The 16562-nt window shown below is 34.5% G+C and overlaps 6 protein-coding genes across 12 annotated transcripts; 3 read left to right on the top strand and 3 right to left on the bottom strand.

The window, feature by feature from the left end:
• Positions 1-1127: 1127 nt before the first annotated feature.
• LOC116430505 (uncharacterized) lies at positions 1128-3251 on the top strand. Its single transcript, XM_031984757.2, has 2 exons — positions 1128-2424; positions 2643-3251. Exons 1-2 carry the CDS (start codon positions 1777-1779, stop codon positions 2838-2840), a joined length of 846 nt encoding a protein of 281 aa, XP_031840617.1. The 5' UTR covers positions 1128-1776; the 3' UTR covers positions 2841-3251.
• Positions 3037-6004, bottom strand: Gmd (GDP-mannose 4,6 dehydratase). Of its 4 annotated transcripts, none has more exons than XM_031984754.2 (8): positions 5900-6004; positions 5357-5598; positions 4954-5196; positions 4684-4876; positions 4368-4600; positions 4067-4282; positions 3917-3985; positions 3037-3839 (listed from the first exon to the last, which is right to left on the bottom strand). In XM_031984754.2, exons 2-8 carry the CDS (start codon positions 5408-5410, stop codon positions 3777-3779), a joined length of 1071 nt encoding a protein of 356 aa, XP_031840614.1. In that variant the 5' UTR covers positions 5411-5598; positions 5900-6004; the 3' UTR covers positions 3037-3776. The 4 variants fall into 4 exon arrangements, with proteins under 4 accessions (XP_031840614.1, XP_031840613.1, XP_031840612.1 ...); XM_031984753.2 differs by having other exon boundaries at positions 5845-5919; XM_031984752.2 differs by lacking the exon at positions 5900-6004 and adding an exon at positions 5740-5893.
• Positions 5980-7744, top strand: Prosbeta6 (proteasome beta6 subunit). The gene is made up of 4 exons (XM_076369141.1): positions 5980-6132; positions 6328-6517; positions 6674-6910; positions 6982-7744. The coding sequence occupies exons 1-4, from the start codon at positions 6035-6037 to the stop codon at positions 7165-7167; spliced, it is 711 nt and encodes a 236-aa protein (XP_076225256.1). The 5' UTR covers positions 5980-6034; the 3' UTR covers positions 7168-7744.
• mbf1 (multiprotein bridging factor 1) lies at positions 7647-9061 on the bottom strand. Of its 3 annotated transcripts, none has more exons than XM_031984760.2 (5): positions 8792-9061; positions 8637-8720; positions 8501-8552; positions 8101-8261; positions 7647-8012 (listed from the first exon to the last, which is right to left on the bottom strand). In XM_031984760.2, exons 2-5 carry the CDS (start codon positions 8709-8711, stop codon positions 7857-7859), a joined length of 444 nt encoding a protein of 147 aa, XP_031840620.1. In that variant the 5' UTR covers positions 8712-8720; positions 8792-9061; the 3' UTR covers positions 7647-7856. The 3 variants fall into 3 exon arrangements, with proteins under 3 accessions (XP_031840620.1, XP_031840618.1, XP_031840619.1); XM_031984758.2 differs by having other exon boundaries at positions 8802-9061; XM_031984759.2 differs by having other exon boundaries at positions 8806-9061.
• Positions 9062-9505: 444 nt separating this feature from the next.
• On the top strand, positions 9506-12943 carry LOC116430503 (phosphatidylserine lipase ABHD16A). Its single transcript, XM_031984751.2, has 11 exons — positions 9506-9752; positions 9827-9880; positions 10116-10426; positions 10499-10683; positions 10764-10878; positions 10960-11095; positions 11331-11495; positions 11579-11706; positions 11780-11976; positions 12051-12202; positions 12270-12943. Exons 1-11 carry the CDS (start codon positions 9663-9665, stop codon positions 12384-12386), a joined length of 1650 nt encoding a protein of 549 aa, XP_031840611.1. The 5' UTR covers positions 9506-9662; the 3' UTR covers positions 12387-12943.
• An 83-nt stretch (positions 12944-13026) lies between these two features.
• On the bottom strand, positions 13027-16300 carry RanGAP (Ran GTPase activating protein). Of its 2 annotated transcripts, XM_031984749.2 has the most exons (8): positions 16158-16300; positions 15756-15847; positions 15628-15698; positions 15229-15435; positions 14688-15107; positions 13765-14603; positions 13471-13698; positions 13027-13395 (listed from the first exon to the last, which is right to left on the bottom strand). In XM_031984749.2, the coding sequence occupies exons 4-8, from the start codon at positions 15344-15346 to the stop codon at positions 13177-13179; spliced, it is 1824 nt and encodes a 607-aa protein (XP_031840609.1). In that variant the 5' UTR covers positions 15347-15435; positions 15628-15698; positions 15756-15847; positions 16158-16300; the 3' UTR covers positions 13027-13176. The 2 variants fall into 2 exon arrangements, with proteins under 2 accessions (XP_031840609.1, XP_031840610.1); XM_031984750.2 differs by lacking the exons at positions 15628-15698; positions 15756-15847 and having other exon boundaries at positions 16158-16295.
• Between the last annotated feature and the right edge of the window lie 262 nt (positions 16301-16562).

The following is a 16562-nucleotide window of genomic DNA, read 5'->3' as shown; positions in this document are numbered from 1 at the left end:
TGTTTTCGAAGAGCGCTCCGGGAGGACTAATATAAGTGGCGTCGTCTAAATACGCGGTCGTCGCGCTAATCCTCCGGTTCCTTCCGCCGGCAAATCCAGAATGATTTGTTTCCCGGTATTTCAAGATGACGCTTGCCCCCGAACGACACCAGTAGAAACGGCGCGTAAACAAACAATCGTTCCTTCCTTCGACCTCTTCATCCCCCATCCTGTTCCCAGTATCAAATGCTTGGAATACTGCTTCATTTTCGTTCTTTAGACAAAAGTCAACATTTTCAAACGTACGATCTTGAGCAATGTATTTCATGAAAGAATCACACTAATTCTTCAATTGTCCCATTGAAATCATACTGATATTCAAAAAGCGATTCTTCGATCACTCGCCGTAACGTTCCACGATCTTAGAAAGTTAAATTTCGACGTGCCATCGCTCCTCATGACTTAACCCCTTCCCTAACAACACGAATATTATTCAATTCAACTACTAACCAAAAGAAAACGCTATTTTTTCTTTGTAAATGCTTAATCTTTCACAAATTGGCGATTAAACCCTCGCCCTTCAACTGAATTTGACGAATCTAAATGTGATTCGACTCTTTCGAAGCGAAATCAAATACTTTTCTATTATCAATGAGTAATCTACGAATGAAATGTAGATATAGAATAAGCAAATTCTCTCTTTACTACAATCAATTATTAACGCCGAAGCAGTTTCGTCGAGCGCAATTACGAAAGAAATAGTTGCAAATCGATGCAAGGGGGTTGCAGCCGTCCGAACCGTTGATATTCAATTTCCTGTCAACTGTAGGCAATGAAAACTAAATTTCGCCGGTTTTAGGGGAGTCTGGACTGCTAGGGGGTGATTCGAGGTTTCTCGAAAGTATCGGGGGTGCGGACGGACGAGGGGAACGCGGCCCGAAGAGGAAGACAAAAGCGGTTCCGAGAAACGGTACGGTTTCGGTATAATTACCGCAACTTTGTTTACGTATCGGCTCGTTTACTGTCGGCGTGGGTGTTAGGACAGCATATGTGTAAACAGCAATAAAACACGCATCACCGGCCCCGGCTAGGTAACCGCCTCCCTCGCGCGGTAACACGCAAACGGGAGTTCTCCGGAAAACCGGCGATGGGCGGAGCTGGACCGTCCTCCGGATCGTCCGTGTCAAATTAAACACCCTTCGTTAAGGAATTGCTCCGGCTAGCCGCGAATCGCACTCAGAAATCAGTTCTCCGCGCCACCGAGCGCGAACTAGTCCGTGGAAGTTTCGATCTCACCGCTGGGAGCTGTGGAACCTCCCTCGGGAACGAGCAGAATCTTTCTTCAAACGATCCTAGAGTTTTAGAGGATTCAGAGATCCCGTCGCGTAGTTCTTTCGATGCGTGTCGCTTCGAAGTCGGCGGTTCGACCCTTACTTCGGGATTCGAAATGACGGAAAGGAAGGTGTGATGCAGTGTGATGATAGTAACGTTGCACTCCGTAGTTGGTCTCTTGGAAGTCTTTGGATGGAATTTGGGAAATTGTGAAGTGATCCTTGAAGCGCGAGTTTCGAAGCTAATCAGTGCATTCGAGGAAGTAATCGGAGACTTTAGTATGGCAATCCTTGGTAACAAGAAGATGAGAAAGATGTTATTTTCGGAAATCGTCCGGTTGATGTAGTTCTACTGTATTCAGTGGCGGAAATTCAGTAAAGACTGTGATATCCTTCGCTTTAGAGGACGTCTTCTTTGCGGCTGCCTTGTTGGCAACACTATAAGGCCAACAAGTCGTCAAGGGACATGTATAAGAAAGATATAAGCGTCAAAACAATAACCGCATGTTCTGATCATCGCCCAATGGAGCCAACCAGTAGCTGCCAAGATTATCCGTGCAACGTCTCCAAGAGCTACGGTTGCGAGCTGCGAAGAGCGTACGATCTATGGAGCCCAGAAGAGATCTTCCCGACTATGTGTCCGTTGCCAAGCTACTACAGCCTTGTGCCGGACATGCTGAACTCGAGAACATTGCCCTTTTCCTGGAGCCTTCCCCTGATAAGATACAAGCCGCAGCCTCGATACGAGAAACCGCCATATTCTTACATCGCCTTGATAGCGATGGCTATCAATTCCTCGCCCAAGCAGAGGCTCACACTTTCGGGGATTTACAGATTCATCATGGACAGGTTTCCCTATTACAGAGAGAACCGGCAGGGCTGGCAAAACAGCATCAGGCACAACCTTAGCTTGAACGACTGCTTCGTGAAGATACCGAGGGACAAGATCGTCGGAGAGGATAACGACGAGGACCAGGCTGGGAAGGGCAGTTACTGGACCCTGGACCCGTCGGCCAATGAAATGTTTGAACACGGCAATTACAGGAGAAGGAGGATGAGAAAGCAAAGAGGATTCGCGCAGGATAAGCAGGAACAAGACCATGGAACCATTTTGGTAAACGAAGACGATCGATCCGTGAACTTATTTGTTGCTATACGTTTGCTAGTCACGATTTTGATACAGTAGGGATTTGAATGATCTGAATAACTTTGAGTCTTCGGTATTAGATTGCGGAGTGCGAATTTGTGGATTTTAATGTTTAGTTTCTTTTAGAAAGATGTAAACGATCACTGCGGCTATCCCGTGATATAGTATTTTTGGTTCTTCTTCAGGTTTCACCGGAACCGCTTCCTAATTTGAAGAGGCGAGAAGGGAGGAACGAATATAAAATAGTAGAGGCGAAGGATGACGAAGAGGAAGCACAGACCGCGAAAGTGAAATACACAGAAACCCAAGGACACTGCGTAAAATCGATGATGTTCACTATCGAGAATATCTTGCGGAAATCCACACGGGATTCTGCTACCTAGCTGTTCGAGTTCGATGAATCATATTGTCAATGTTCACTCCTTTTTTCGGGGAATCATAGGAATTCGTTTGTCTCCTGGCACTGCTCAATGGGCTCGTAATGTATATTAATGCTTCGGCTATGCAGTTAATTGAAATAAATTAAGAATCTTCTGGTAAGGATGAAACGTGCAGGAAGCATAAATTAAGAAAAGTTACTTTCTGTGACGCCCCGTTCGTTTATTACAAAAATGTTTCTATTTTATACAGTGGACGTTGGTGTATGAAATTTAGAATACAGCTTAACCATTATCCTGAAGTATCATACAGTATGTACAAAATTATAAATTAATTAACGCACGTATAAGGAAGACAATTGTACAGAAGAATTGTTTCAGTGATCTTGTGCTGTGTGTCTAAATGTTAAAAAAGAACGTAGTTCAAATTGTATCTAAGTAAAAACCAGTTCAATCAATCGCGCTTTCGTTGAAAACGTTTCCTTTTTTTTTTTTTAATTATATCTAACTTAGTACCATATATAACTAGTAATATTAAAGAAGTAACAGTAAACGGAGAATCATTATTTTACTATACATATCAATACATATCAATATATATGTATATGTATATATATATATATATATTGATATACGCAGATCATTGTCTGCAGAGGAATTACAATAAACATTTAATACGAACTACATACAATTTCATTAAGTTTTATACAAATATATATTCTGGATCAGATACTAGACAAAGCTATTGTTTTAGCACCTTAATTCGTAATTCATTTACTTGAAGAACTTGTCTACCTCTGATCTCAATATGCAGTTTTACAAAATAACATATAAATCTGCTTTAATATAATAAGTGTGTTTTAATTGAATACCACTGTCTCATAGAGACATAGAATGTATTTTAAGAAATGCATTAAGCCTCTTCGAAAATAAGGAATAATATTAAGCGACCGGATTCTTTCTCATTAATTCTAAATCGAAATCCATCATATCTTTTACAAGATCCTGAAATAACATTTATTAAAATGTTAATATTTTATAACTATTTAGATGCGTAAAATAAAATAATCATTAATAAATACCTCAAATGTAACTGTAGGTTTCCAACCTATTTTTTCTTTTGCTTTAGTAGCATCGCCCAGTAAGACATCCTAGATAAATGGAAAAAGTAAGTTTATTACTTATGATGCAAGAAACTGAGGCATACAGTATTTTATAAGATTGATACATACTACTTCTGTTGGACGGAAATACTTAGGATTCACTTTAACCAATACTTGTCCTGTTTGTGCATCCTGCCCTGTCTCATTTACACCTTCACCTTCCCACTTAATTGTGCGACCAACGTACCGAAAACCTGCTTCTACGAATTCCCTAACGCTGTGTGTTTCTCCAGTTGCTATCACATAGTCATCTGGTGTTGGCTGTTGCAACATTAACCACATCGCCTACAAAAGTGTTCGACCAGACTAGTTTAATGTTTTGTTAAATTTATTACACATCAGCAATAATTTAGATACCTGTACTTCTTACCTCAACATAATCTTTCGCGTGACCCCAGTCTCTTTTAGCATCTAAATTTCCCAGTTCAAGAACATCTTGCAAACCCAGTTGTATTTTCGCTATTGATCTAGTCACTTTTCTAGTAACAAAATTCTCTCCTCTACGAGGACTTTCATGATTAAATAATATTCCATTACATGCAAACATGTTATATGCTTCTCTGTAGTTTACAACAATCCAGAAGCTGTATAATTTTGCACAAGCTGAAATATCAAAGCAATTTAGCAACCTTATCCTAAAAGAGTGATATAAGAAAGTACAAAATAATAAGAAACCAAATAATAACCATATGGAGAACGTGGATAAAATGGTGTTTTCTCATTTTGTGGTACTTCCACCACTCTACCATAAAGCTCAGATGTTGATGCATGATAAAACTTTACAGATTTTTCTAAACCACAGGTACGTATTGCATCTAACAATCGAACTGTTCCTACTGCGTCTACTTCAGCTGTGTATTCGCTTACTTCAAAACTTACCTATAAAATGATAATATTACAATACAGAAAAGTAATTAATCATTTGTAAATTTAAAATTTGAAGACAGAGTACATACCATAACATGACTTTGAGCAGCAAGATTATAAATTTCTGTTGGTTGTACAGAGCTAATTACTTTTACTAAACTACTTGAATCTGTCATGTCTCCATAATGTAATTTCATTTTACCCTGCCGATGGCATTTTGGGTCTGCATAAAGATGTTGAATACGAGCTGTGTTAAAAGAACTAGCTCTCCTAATAATTCCATGCACATGATATCCTTTTTCTAATAAAAATTCTGCTAAATAGGAACCATCCTGGAAAAATGCATAAAATGAATAATTTTATTTGTATTTAATGCACGCAAAATCAATGGTATTAAAATTACGTTGTCAACGTGGCAAATTAAACGTGGATAATTTAACACCGAAGAAAGTGAATGAAATACTTCAATAAAATATAAACTGTCAATCTTACTTGTCCGGTAATACCCGTAATTAATGCAACGCGTCTCTCGTTATCAGTTGCCATTTCAATGAATGAAAAAAAGAATTTTTTTTCTTGTATATATTCCCTTGAAACTTATCAGGTCGTTCGAACGTTATAATGCCTGATAAGGTAACACCTTTTACAATTCACTTGTTTATCACACATTCGGGCGTTAACTTGTAACTTCCCACGAACACCTTGCAAATGATGTGCTAGGTCTGCTAGGATAACTAGAATCCCCAAAAAACTTCATTTTAAATTAATTCAAACGAAACAACAAAAGCAAATATAATATTCGATTTATAAATTTTAAATTAATTAATTATATTATTTTATTGTCTTAATAATATTTGTAATCGTCATGTATTTACTTTATTATTGAAACTATAGTGACAGATGTTATTTGCTTATTACAAAGTAAGAACAATTCTGAGCACTTCCATTTATTAGACAAATTTGACAATAAAACAGCTTACTATTAATGCTACATTCTTGTAGAGACGAGTGTTATTCGACCAATCACTTACTTACCATACGTAGGAAGGAAACTGTGTTTATGTGTGTGTAAGAAAGTATTATTTTGCATCGCCATCGTTACCGCAAAGTGTAGTGTCATTCACGGTGAGCGGTTCTCGGTTCGTAATTTGTAAAGAGAAATTGTAAAAAATGGCTCTTTTGAGTGCAAATCCAAATCGATCTTTGCCCGATTATGAAACTGAAGCAGCAAAAATGAAGAGTTTTAGTCCATACGCCGATAATGGAGGGTAAATTTCAAATATAACCTAAATGTTCTTAACGGCAACATAAATTTATAAAAAGTTCAAATACATTACTGTTAAAAGCATATTATTCTAATTTTGATTGTATGTAAGGCATTATTATACGATAATATGTGACAAATACTAACAAATATTGAAGTATTTATAAATTGTTATTTTCTTTTTTTTTTTTTGTTATAGAAGTACCATAGCCCTTGCAGGAGATGATTTTTGTGTAATAGCAGCAGATACACGTCTTAGCACTGGCTTTTCCATTTATACACGAGATCAACAAAAGTTATTTCCTTTGTCAAAAACAACTGTCTTAGGATGTTCTGGTTGTTGGTGCGATACACTTACTTTAACTCGTCTTCTAACAGCTCGCATGCAGGTAAATTTCAAAATACATAAATTTATGAATGAAAAATTCTGACTATTACATAAAGAAATAGACATTTATAATATGTCCAGCAATATTATTCCATATCCTCTTTATATTTAAAATTTACAAAGTTATTCATTATCATTTTTGTTTTACCTCTCATAGATGTATAAGCATGAACATCAGAAGGAAATGACAACACCAGCAGTAGCACAAATGTTAACAACAATGTTATATTACAAGCGTTTCTTTCCATATTACATTAGTAATATTCTTGGTGGATTAAATGATCAAGGAAAGGGTTGCGTATACAGTTATGATCCAATTGGACATTGTGAAGAAACTAAATATAGAGCAGCTGGTTCATCTGGTGCACTTTTGCAACCTCTTCTCGACAATCAGGTATAAAAAGCATTGGAATATGTTTTACTAACTACATCACAGGTTATTAACTGCATTAATATATTTTTCAGGTTGGATATAAAAATCAAGAAGGTGTTGAACCTATTCCTTTAACTGAGGAAAGAGCTATTTCAATAATAAAAGATGTTTTCATTTCGGCTGCAGAAAGAGACATTTACACAGGTGATTCTATAAGCATCAAAGTAATAACAAAGGATGGTATAAAGGAATCAAGTTTTGCATTGAGAAGAGATTAATTAAATGAAATAAAAATAATGTATTATCAGGTTTCTGTACGAATAAAAATAAGACCAAATGGTATAATTCATGTTTATTTAGTAATTTCTCTCATGTACAAGCTATACTGTGGTGTATAATGAAATGTTACTAGATTATAAATTAATACTTCAATCTCTATGCAAATATGATGATGTATGATGCTTACGAATGCATTTGTGTATTTATAAATATGATTTTTTAATCATTATAAAATTGATCACTGATCTTTATATATACATAGCAACAACCTTGTAATGTTATTTATAATAATACAACGTTATTTAGTTTCTTCGAATGAACATTCAAGAAGATGAAATAATAAATCTGTTTTATAATAGAATCAATGACGTGTATTTGAAAATGTAACAAAATAGTATATAAAGATAAATTAACAGCTTTTTTTGATAGTTCCGGTATCAAGTGCTTGTAATTTCCTTTAAATTAAATAGAAATGTAATTCTGTTTTATACATGAGGACATATAATTATCTATTTTACAATACACAGTAATATATTTATAAAATAATATTTTAAAATATGTAATAAAATAACCAAAGATGAATAGGGTGGAAGTAGTAGTTGCTCTCAATCCTACAATTTTGTTTTTGCAGTTCTGTTTAGGGAACGATGCGTCAGGGTAGAAAGTTGAAATTTTTTCCCCCCGAGATTCACTTTTTTGTCCCGGGGGTTGTTAACGGTTTTCCACGATCTTTCCCACGTAATTTTATTCCTAGCACTCGTTCGATTTTACCAATCACCGTCTGATTTGGAATACCACGACCAGCTTCATAGTCATTGATGACTTGTGCCTTTTCATTTACTTTCTATACAATAATTAAAGAAACGATGTACGTATCTATATATACAAATACAAACCATGAAAACAGATCCAAATAAATAACATTAACATACTGTGGCAAGATCTTTCTGAGACATTCCTTTACTTTGCCGGCCTTGTTGAATTAATTTACCAAGGTCAAGTGGGATTTTGTCATGTTTCAGTTCTTCAGTCTCTCTATCTAACTTAGCAGTATTTTTAGTTGTTACATGTTGTCTGTTTGCTCCTCCGCCCCCTAAAAAAAAACCAATGTTTTTTAATTTTGTTTCTCTTACAAAACAAGAATTTATTTCTCTATGTTACGTTATTATTATTGCATCATATTATCAGCTATCTGTGTACCATGTTATATCAGTTGCCATTAATGCCTATATACTGTTTTGTATACAAAGAAAGTCTATGCAAAACAAATATTATTTTGCATACAAAAGGGTTATTTATTTCTAAAAAGACTTAAAAAGATATTGCACGTACATTTCGCTTGTGTTTCAACAGCATAACCTTGACGACGTGCAGCATTCACCGCCTGTAAATAAACACAATTACACAATCGTGTGGTTAATGAACACCACAGACAAAATACGCCGAAATTTCGGTCGAATAATATTACCTGTTCCGATTTAAGTACTGAAGCCTTTGGTGGACGTTTACGTAGAGTAATTGGAGCGGTATCCCAGTCTGACATACTGAAAATCTGATAAAACAACAGTAGTTCAAAATTATATTATCGATGTCGCACGTAATGCATGTAGGTAACTCTTGTACAGTATTATACTTGCTACGAATCTTCCAGTAAGTTCTCTCTACGTTCCAAAAAGCACGATCTACGTGCGACCTAAAATCGACCCATACCAAAATTGTCCAATTTTCTATTGATACTCTTGATAGTGTCTTTCAAATTTGTCACTTGATTTCATCTCTATAAATACGTCCTTCAATTTTATTACAAATCAATTTCCATAATCCCTTTTATTACAAAAAAAAATTGACTCTTATTACATCCAGTTACTACCAAGTTTTTATATTTGATCAGCCGTTCGTAAGTTGTAGTACCGCGACATTTCAAATGTACTCAAGTACCTATATTGATTTAAAATTATACTTAAATTTTTTTATAAATGATGAATTAAATATGAAACATTTGTAGACATATCGATTATTAGATTGTTTATAATAAAATTAATTATTTGTCACGGACATAGAAACATGCGAGACACACAAAAAAGCATGTAATTAATATATTCAAATAACTACTATCTTAACGATTTTATTAGAATATAGAATTCGATTTATGTATTTAATTTTTCCATTATAATTTATTATAGTAAATATTTACAGAAAAATATATTCATATTATTATTTGCATAGCTCGATTAATTTTATGGTAATCTTTGTAAAGTTCTTTTTTGTTTATTTGCTTAAGGTTAATGTAAATGATAATTACTATATAATCTAGCAATTTTTATTTCCTAACTCGTTGTGCTCTCATATTCAACGACTGTACCACTGATCATAGTGAATGGTTTGTTTTTCCATGTCACGCAAGCACAGTAATCGGTTAAGTCATTCTTGCATCGCGTTTTACATAGGTATCTCAAAACGAAGAGTCGTTTGAAGAATTTCGAACAAATGCGAAATGTCTTTGATTAGTACACTTTGGAAATGTACATTTAGTCCTCGGCTATTTAAAGTTTATGAAATAACATGGATCGGTCGTCTGGTCGACGTAAGTAGAAATAATTACGTGGAAATCTTTCAAATTGTTGCATTTTAGGTTATACCTACTTCAATTTATTTCAGAAATCATACGAACCAAAAGTTTTAGAACGATGGAGCGATCAAATTGTAATTTGCGTAAGTATTTTTTAAAAAATTCCAAAATTAGTAAATATCAATAATCTTGTCCTGTAATAACACATCTATACAATTACAAGATAATAATTACAATGTATAACTTGTTAAATTTCATTTTAATTTTAACTAATCTTTAAATGTAATAGAAATTATGAATGTGTAATGTCAGTAGATATTAATATAAATAATTTAGAAATATTAATCACACACGTTAATTGTATTGAATTTGTTTCAGTTTGCAGCAATTTGGTCAATAAGCCTGTATACAATACCACTAGTTGCCACATTTTTTTATCAACGCAGTAATCCCTTAATAGATAATGTTTATTTCCTAAGCAAAGTTGCAACTGGCGCTGTTGTAATTTTAATTGCATCTTTGGCAGCACGTGGTTATTCCAGAGCAAATAATCCAACATATTTGAAATTCTTGAAAACATTAAATGATGCAACTGCACATTATAACACAGAAACTAAGCAAGAACTTCAGAAGTATGAGTTTGAGTTCTGGGCATGGCCTATAGATTTTAAAATTTCTGATGTTGAAAGGTAGCTTATTTTACTTACTATAATAATAATTAATTCAAGTTCATTTAAGATTATATAAATTTATATTTGCAGGGAGAAGCTACACGAGAAATTAACATTAGAAAAAATTGCAGCTTCTAGTGGGCGTATAAAAAGACAAACTAATAAAGAATTTGTATTTACATTGCCTTGTAAATTATTATCATACATTGTAGCTCATACTTTTGCTATTAAAATGATATACCCTGGAAGTATATCAGTTATTAATTGGGTATTTCGTAAGTTGTACAATTCTATATAATACATATTTCATTTATATTATATTATCATTTAATGACAATATATACTGGCAACATAGGTTCTACACTTTTGAAAGGACGAATAGATTTAATAAAACAAAGTGGTGAGAGATACAAATTGTTATCTGCAGATAACAATGAAATTGACACAATGTTCATTGATAAACGAAACAAGTAATATAAATACTAATATTTTTTCCAACAATCTTGTTTCGCAACAAATTATTTTTAAATAATTTATTTTTACTTCCATAGGACAACAGAAGGGAATGTATTAGTCATTACTTGTGAAGGAAATTGCAGCTTTTATGAGACTGGGGTTGCATCAACTCCTCTAAAAAAAGGATATTCCGTATTAGGATGGAATCATCCAGGCTTTGGTAGCAGCACTGTAAGTATTATTTTTGAAAATAAATTCTTTACATTTCATTTATGATAATGCTCCGATGAGAAGAATTGCTGTTACTCTTATACACCAGTATTCCAAAGGTGAAATTTTGGCAATGTTGCAGTTAATAGCAATCATATATGTATATTAACTAGAATTGAAGTAATGGCAAGACTTCTCCTTCGGCCAAACTATGATTATAAAATTGTAACAGTAAGACATGAAAATGACTACAAAGGGTGCCCCGTATCCTCTGCAAGAAGAAAATGCTATCGATTGTGTAATGCGTTTTGCAATCGAACACTTAAGGTTTCCTGAGGAACAAATAATTCTTTATGGTTGGAGTATTGGTGGATACACTGCTACTTGGGCTGCGATGAATTATCCTTCTATTCAAAGTCTAGTAAGATCTTATACTATGTAAGGAATAACAATTAGAAAGATTTCAAGGATAATTATTTTAAATTATAATAACGCATGTTCTAGGTATTAGATGCGACATTTGACGATGTACTTCCTTTAGCCATTATGACAATGTCCTCGTCGTTAGAGGGTTTAGTACGGAACATTATTAGAGACTATTTTAATTTAAATATAGCGGAACAGTTAAACAGGTACATATACTTACAGTATTTCGTTAAAATATTTTCTACAGAAATGTGTACAGTCGTCCGGTTTCCTTCGCAGATTTAATGGTCCTGTGTTGCTTATACGAAGAACAGAAGATGAAGTAGTATGCACACCCAGTAATACTTTAGCAGGCAACCGTGGCAACATGTTGCTTACAAAACTTTTGATAAAACGTTATCCACAACTTTTCTTAGATACTTCAGAATGCGGTGCACTTTTAACAAGATTTTTGTCGGCTGATGTTTCTACTAGAAGTAAGAAAATATTAACTTGTTTACAATTCAAACTACTTCTTGGGTATTGCAATGTTACGATGGATTTATTTCAGAATCAATAATCGATGCGGTGAAGTTTGACGAAAAGCAGTGCTTGGAAATAATTGCACAAGACATACAAAAAAATGGCGGTATTGTACATTATCCTTCTACTCTTGGGCAAGACTGTGATTCTCAAACAAAACAACAACTTATACTCTTTTTCGTACGTATAAAAATAAGTTTGATTTTTATTAATACATGTTCATTTACACATATATTTCTTATTTTAGGCAACAACGTACATGAAAGATCAACCGTCAACACATTGTTCACCGTTAGCCGTGGACTTATTTCATCCAGGATGGCATCCAGCATCCACAACAAAGAAAAGGAAAACGGATACATGATATGCAACAGTGAGATTAATGTATAAGTGGAGAAATTTAAAAAAAAAAGTATTTACAATGCTCATAAAATAATGAAAGAAAGTTCCGTGATGTTATAATTATCTAATTATTAGGAACTTCGTTCAAAATTCTAATTTTATGATAGACGACACTTTCAAGGATTATAGTAATGTAAGGACTAAGGTTTTCAATTAAGTATGAAATTACTTTATTTACACTGTTTCTTTAAACACGTAATAAACACTCGCGGAACTTACAAAGTTTTCAATGCATTTAATCTTGTTTTTACTGCTAAGCATTATTTATTCTGTACAAATTCCAAACTATTCTTCATATTCCAAATTGACGAGTACAATTTTTATGTTTACTTTTGAAGTTCTAGTCTACCTTTGATACATATAATCAAAAAATTGATATCATCGGTGATGGGAAAAGAGCATTGATATATATGCCGAAATATAAAATTGAACAATTATATTAAAAAATCTTGTTTTGAAAATTCATTACAATGTGGCATTTAGCGATATATCAATAAAATATTTTTTATTTTTCAAACATTTGTAACGAATTTGATTCAATTAATTTGTAGGTGAACAATTCTTATCAAATATAAAATTCGCACTGAACACTTAACAAGTAATAAACTGTATACATCGCATGGTACATAATCCTTTCTTTTTATAGGGCCGTTTAAAAACATGTTTTATGATTTGCAAAATTTTTTAAATAAATAGTTACATCTTATTATCGATATTCTGCAAATCAACGTATGTATGTATCTTAATGTTTATTATGTATTCTGTATACGATTTAGAACAACTCTAAGTGAATCTTTCGACTCCTGGGACGAATCTATAATCTTTCTGTTATTTTTCATTGGTTTGTCTAAGAATAATCTTAATGTATTTCGTGTATCGTTTAAAAAATAATCCTTATAAACCACTTGCTCTAATGCTTTGAAACAACCTTCTAAGTCCCAATCAACTTTTCCACTGTGTTTATCTTCGCTCTGAAATTAATAATGTATTCAAATTTTGTTTATAGTACAAATTAGTACATACTTTAACTCTGAAATCACACTCACTTTGATTAAACCTAAGCTGACTAGCAAAGCATTATTCCAAATAGATGTTTGATCATTTTCCACAGCGAAGGAACATAACTTCGAATATAAAGAATCTGTTATATTTTGAGCTTTTCTCCTAACATCAATGTAGCCACTTGAACATAGTGTTGATATTTTCATAACTACTCTTGTGAGTTCTTCAATGAACTTTTGCTCTGGAGATGTATCAGCGTTTTTGGATAAATCCTAAAATATAAAAATGTCTTTAAAGATTACGAAATACTATTATATAATTACATTATATTTACTCACTTTAGCATAATCTATAAAATCTTGTATATTATCATCTTGCAATAGTAACAATTTGTCAGATGTTGGTGATTTTAAAAATTGTGAAACAGTTATTTTTGAGACTGTAATATTGTCTGGTGTCTTGTTTCCATTTTCAACTGCATCTTCATCATCTTCATTTTCTTTACTGTCACTATCACTGTCTTCTTCCTCTTCCTCCTCCTCCTCCTCCTCCTCCTCTTCTTCTACTTCTTCATCTTCAACTTCATCTTCATTGTCTGTTTTGTATTCTTCATCATTGTCACTTTCGAATCCACATAATGATCCAATTCTTTCAGAAATGGTAAGTGATTCTTTTAACATAGTCCACCCTTGACTTCCAAAAGAATTTCCATTTAATTGCAAAGTTTTTAGATGCTGTTTATCAGCCATAGCATCAGCTATTGCAACTGCTCCTTTTGTGTGAATTTCATTGTAACTTAAAATTACTTCCTTTAATAAAGGATGATTATCCTTGATTCCTAATGCCTCTGCAAGAACTAAACATCCTTGTGTTTTGAGCAAACAGTCTCCTAAATTAAGATGTTCTAACTTTTTGAAATTTGGTAATGCTTTAGCAAGAGCCTGGGCTCCTTTCAAACGAACTGTATTATCATTAAGATTTAAAATTCTTAATCCTGGATTAGCCGATAATCCTTTTGCAAGTGCTTCTATGCCTTTATAATAAATACCATTCTGATGCATGACAACCTCTTCCAAAGTAGTCAATTTTTGGAAAACTGATGCCAGTGCTGTTGCACCATCATTTTCTAGTCTGTTTCTTCCCGCTACAAATACTTTCAACGCCAAAGGAGATGTTTCTATAAATAAAGATGAATTTATTTACTAATTCGTTAATTCAGTAGTTTAAATAATAAAAAAAATAAGTCAATAATAAGACTTACGTTCTTTACAGCTATTGTCATAGCAATCGGACAATGCTTTTGCCAACATATTACCACCAGATGTTCCAAGCCCATTGTTATTCAACCTCAACTCACGAAGAGTATAACATGCACTGGATGTCAAGAACGAGGCTAATCCTTGTACACCGATTGGTCCAAAAGCATTATCGCTTAAATCTAATTCAACGAGACGAGTGCCAGCAATACACAAGCTGTTACCAAGATATTCAATAGCTTTTGGTATTTCAGTCTTTAAACGACCAGTAAACATATCTTTCCAAAGCGCACGTTTTAGGAAGGAACCTTTTTCTTTTAATACCTCAGCCACAGCTTTAGCAGCCAGTGGTCCCAAAGTATTACCTTCTAAATCCAAGTATTCTAATTTAGTGCAGTCTTGTATGGCTTTCACAACCACCAACGCTATTAAATAAAGAAAAAAAATTAAACGTAATTCCAGTATAAATTATTACAATCGTATTGCATAACTGTATAAACATTATATAGTAATGAAATGTAAATCCTTTGCAAAGTAATTACTTACCATCCTCTTCAGAATCAAGCTTGAGAGTTTTATTAGCGAAAGACACGCCGGTACCGGTAGAATTCCCAGTAACATCTTTCAGTTGATTTTCAAGTTCACTTAAATTAAATGAAGTCATATTTCAGTTTATTTACACCTAACCACACTACGTGATCACGAATTTCTTCTCAATATTCCTCTGTAGTTTGTAACTTCGATGAATCAGTACTATAAATATTAATTTTTTTTAGCAACAGATAACAGCTACTACGGAGAATCATTCATAATATTGTTAGAACGAGGACGCGTCACGCACGCGGTAACGTACGCGGGAAAAGTCTACCAACTGTTCAAGAAAAAAAGATTATCTATTTTACTACACATTGCTTGTATCGTGTTATACACGTAATTATACATTACCCGCATAATCACTGTCTTAATAAACCCTGTATCAGATACATTCCATGTAATTCCACCGACTGAAAACCGAGCTGAAAAAATGGTTAGTCTGATTTCTTCTGTTCCATGATCAGATTCGTTTATGTTACCATTTCAGCCAATAACGAAATCACGTATGATCGATAACCAATCAGACCAACAATCTTTCCGCTAATCGTCCATCCAACTTCACATAACACCCCTAACAACAACGCCAAATACGCAACGCGTAAATACCGTTATTTCCATGAATAAAATTCCATCCGTCGTTGCACAACAGATCGAACAAGTTTCGCGCCAAACGCGTCGCGTCTACGTGTTACGTGTTCATAGGTATACGCCCGCAGTTGCAGTCCGCTGCTGCACAGTCCGCACCCGTGCGTTCGTGTAGTGCGTCTCAGAAAACTCTCCTTATCGGAACACCGACGTATATGTACACACGTACACGCGTACACGAAATCGAAATTTCAAAAGCGATGGAAAAAGGGTCTTGGCGGCGGTGAACAGCGTACCTTGTACGGGGATAGGTATCGGTGTCGGATCAGCGTTAATGTGGCCAACGTATGAAACGGCGGTGCGGTTTGTCGCTGACGAAGCTGGTGGTTGTTTTGAGGCTGGAGTGTTACCCGATTAGAATGGTTGCAAGTGTCGCGCGCGCATCGCTGCCAGCCTGTAGTGTTGTGCCAAAATAAATCCGAGTCGAGTTGTTCCTCCTCGCTGGGAACTGCCTAGTGGACGAATGTGCCTCACCGTTCGGAACCGTTTCGAAACGGCAGGCCGAGCTATGCGGAGCCCCGATTACCCGCTCTTTTGTCTCGAGGACTACGATGGGTGTCACAGCCACCCGCTGATGTGCAGTCCGGTATTTTAAAAGCGACCGGCCTCGCCGAGCGGAAGTGTTTTTCGCTTGGCCATCA

The sequence above is a fragment of the Nomia melanderi genome, chromosome 7, assembly GCF_051020985.1.
Source record: "Nomia melanderi isolate GNS246 chromosome 7, iyNomMela1, whole genome shotgun sequence".
Lineage (NCBI taxonomy): Eukaryota > Metazoa > Arthropoda > Insecta > Hymenoptera > Halictidae > Nomia > Nomia melanderi.
Note: the sequence above shows the minus strand (reverse complement) of the source record. Positions and strands in the feature narration are given on the sequence as shown.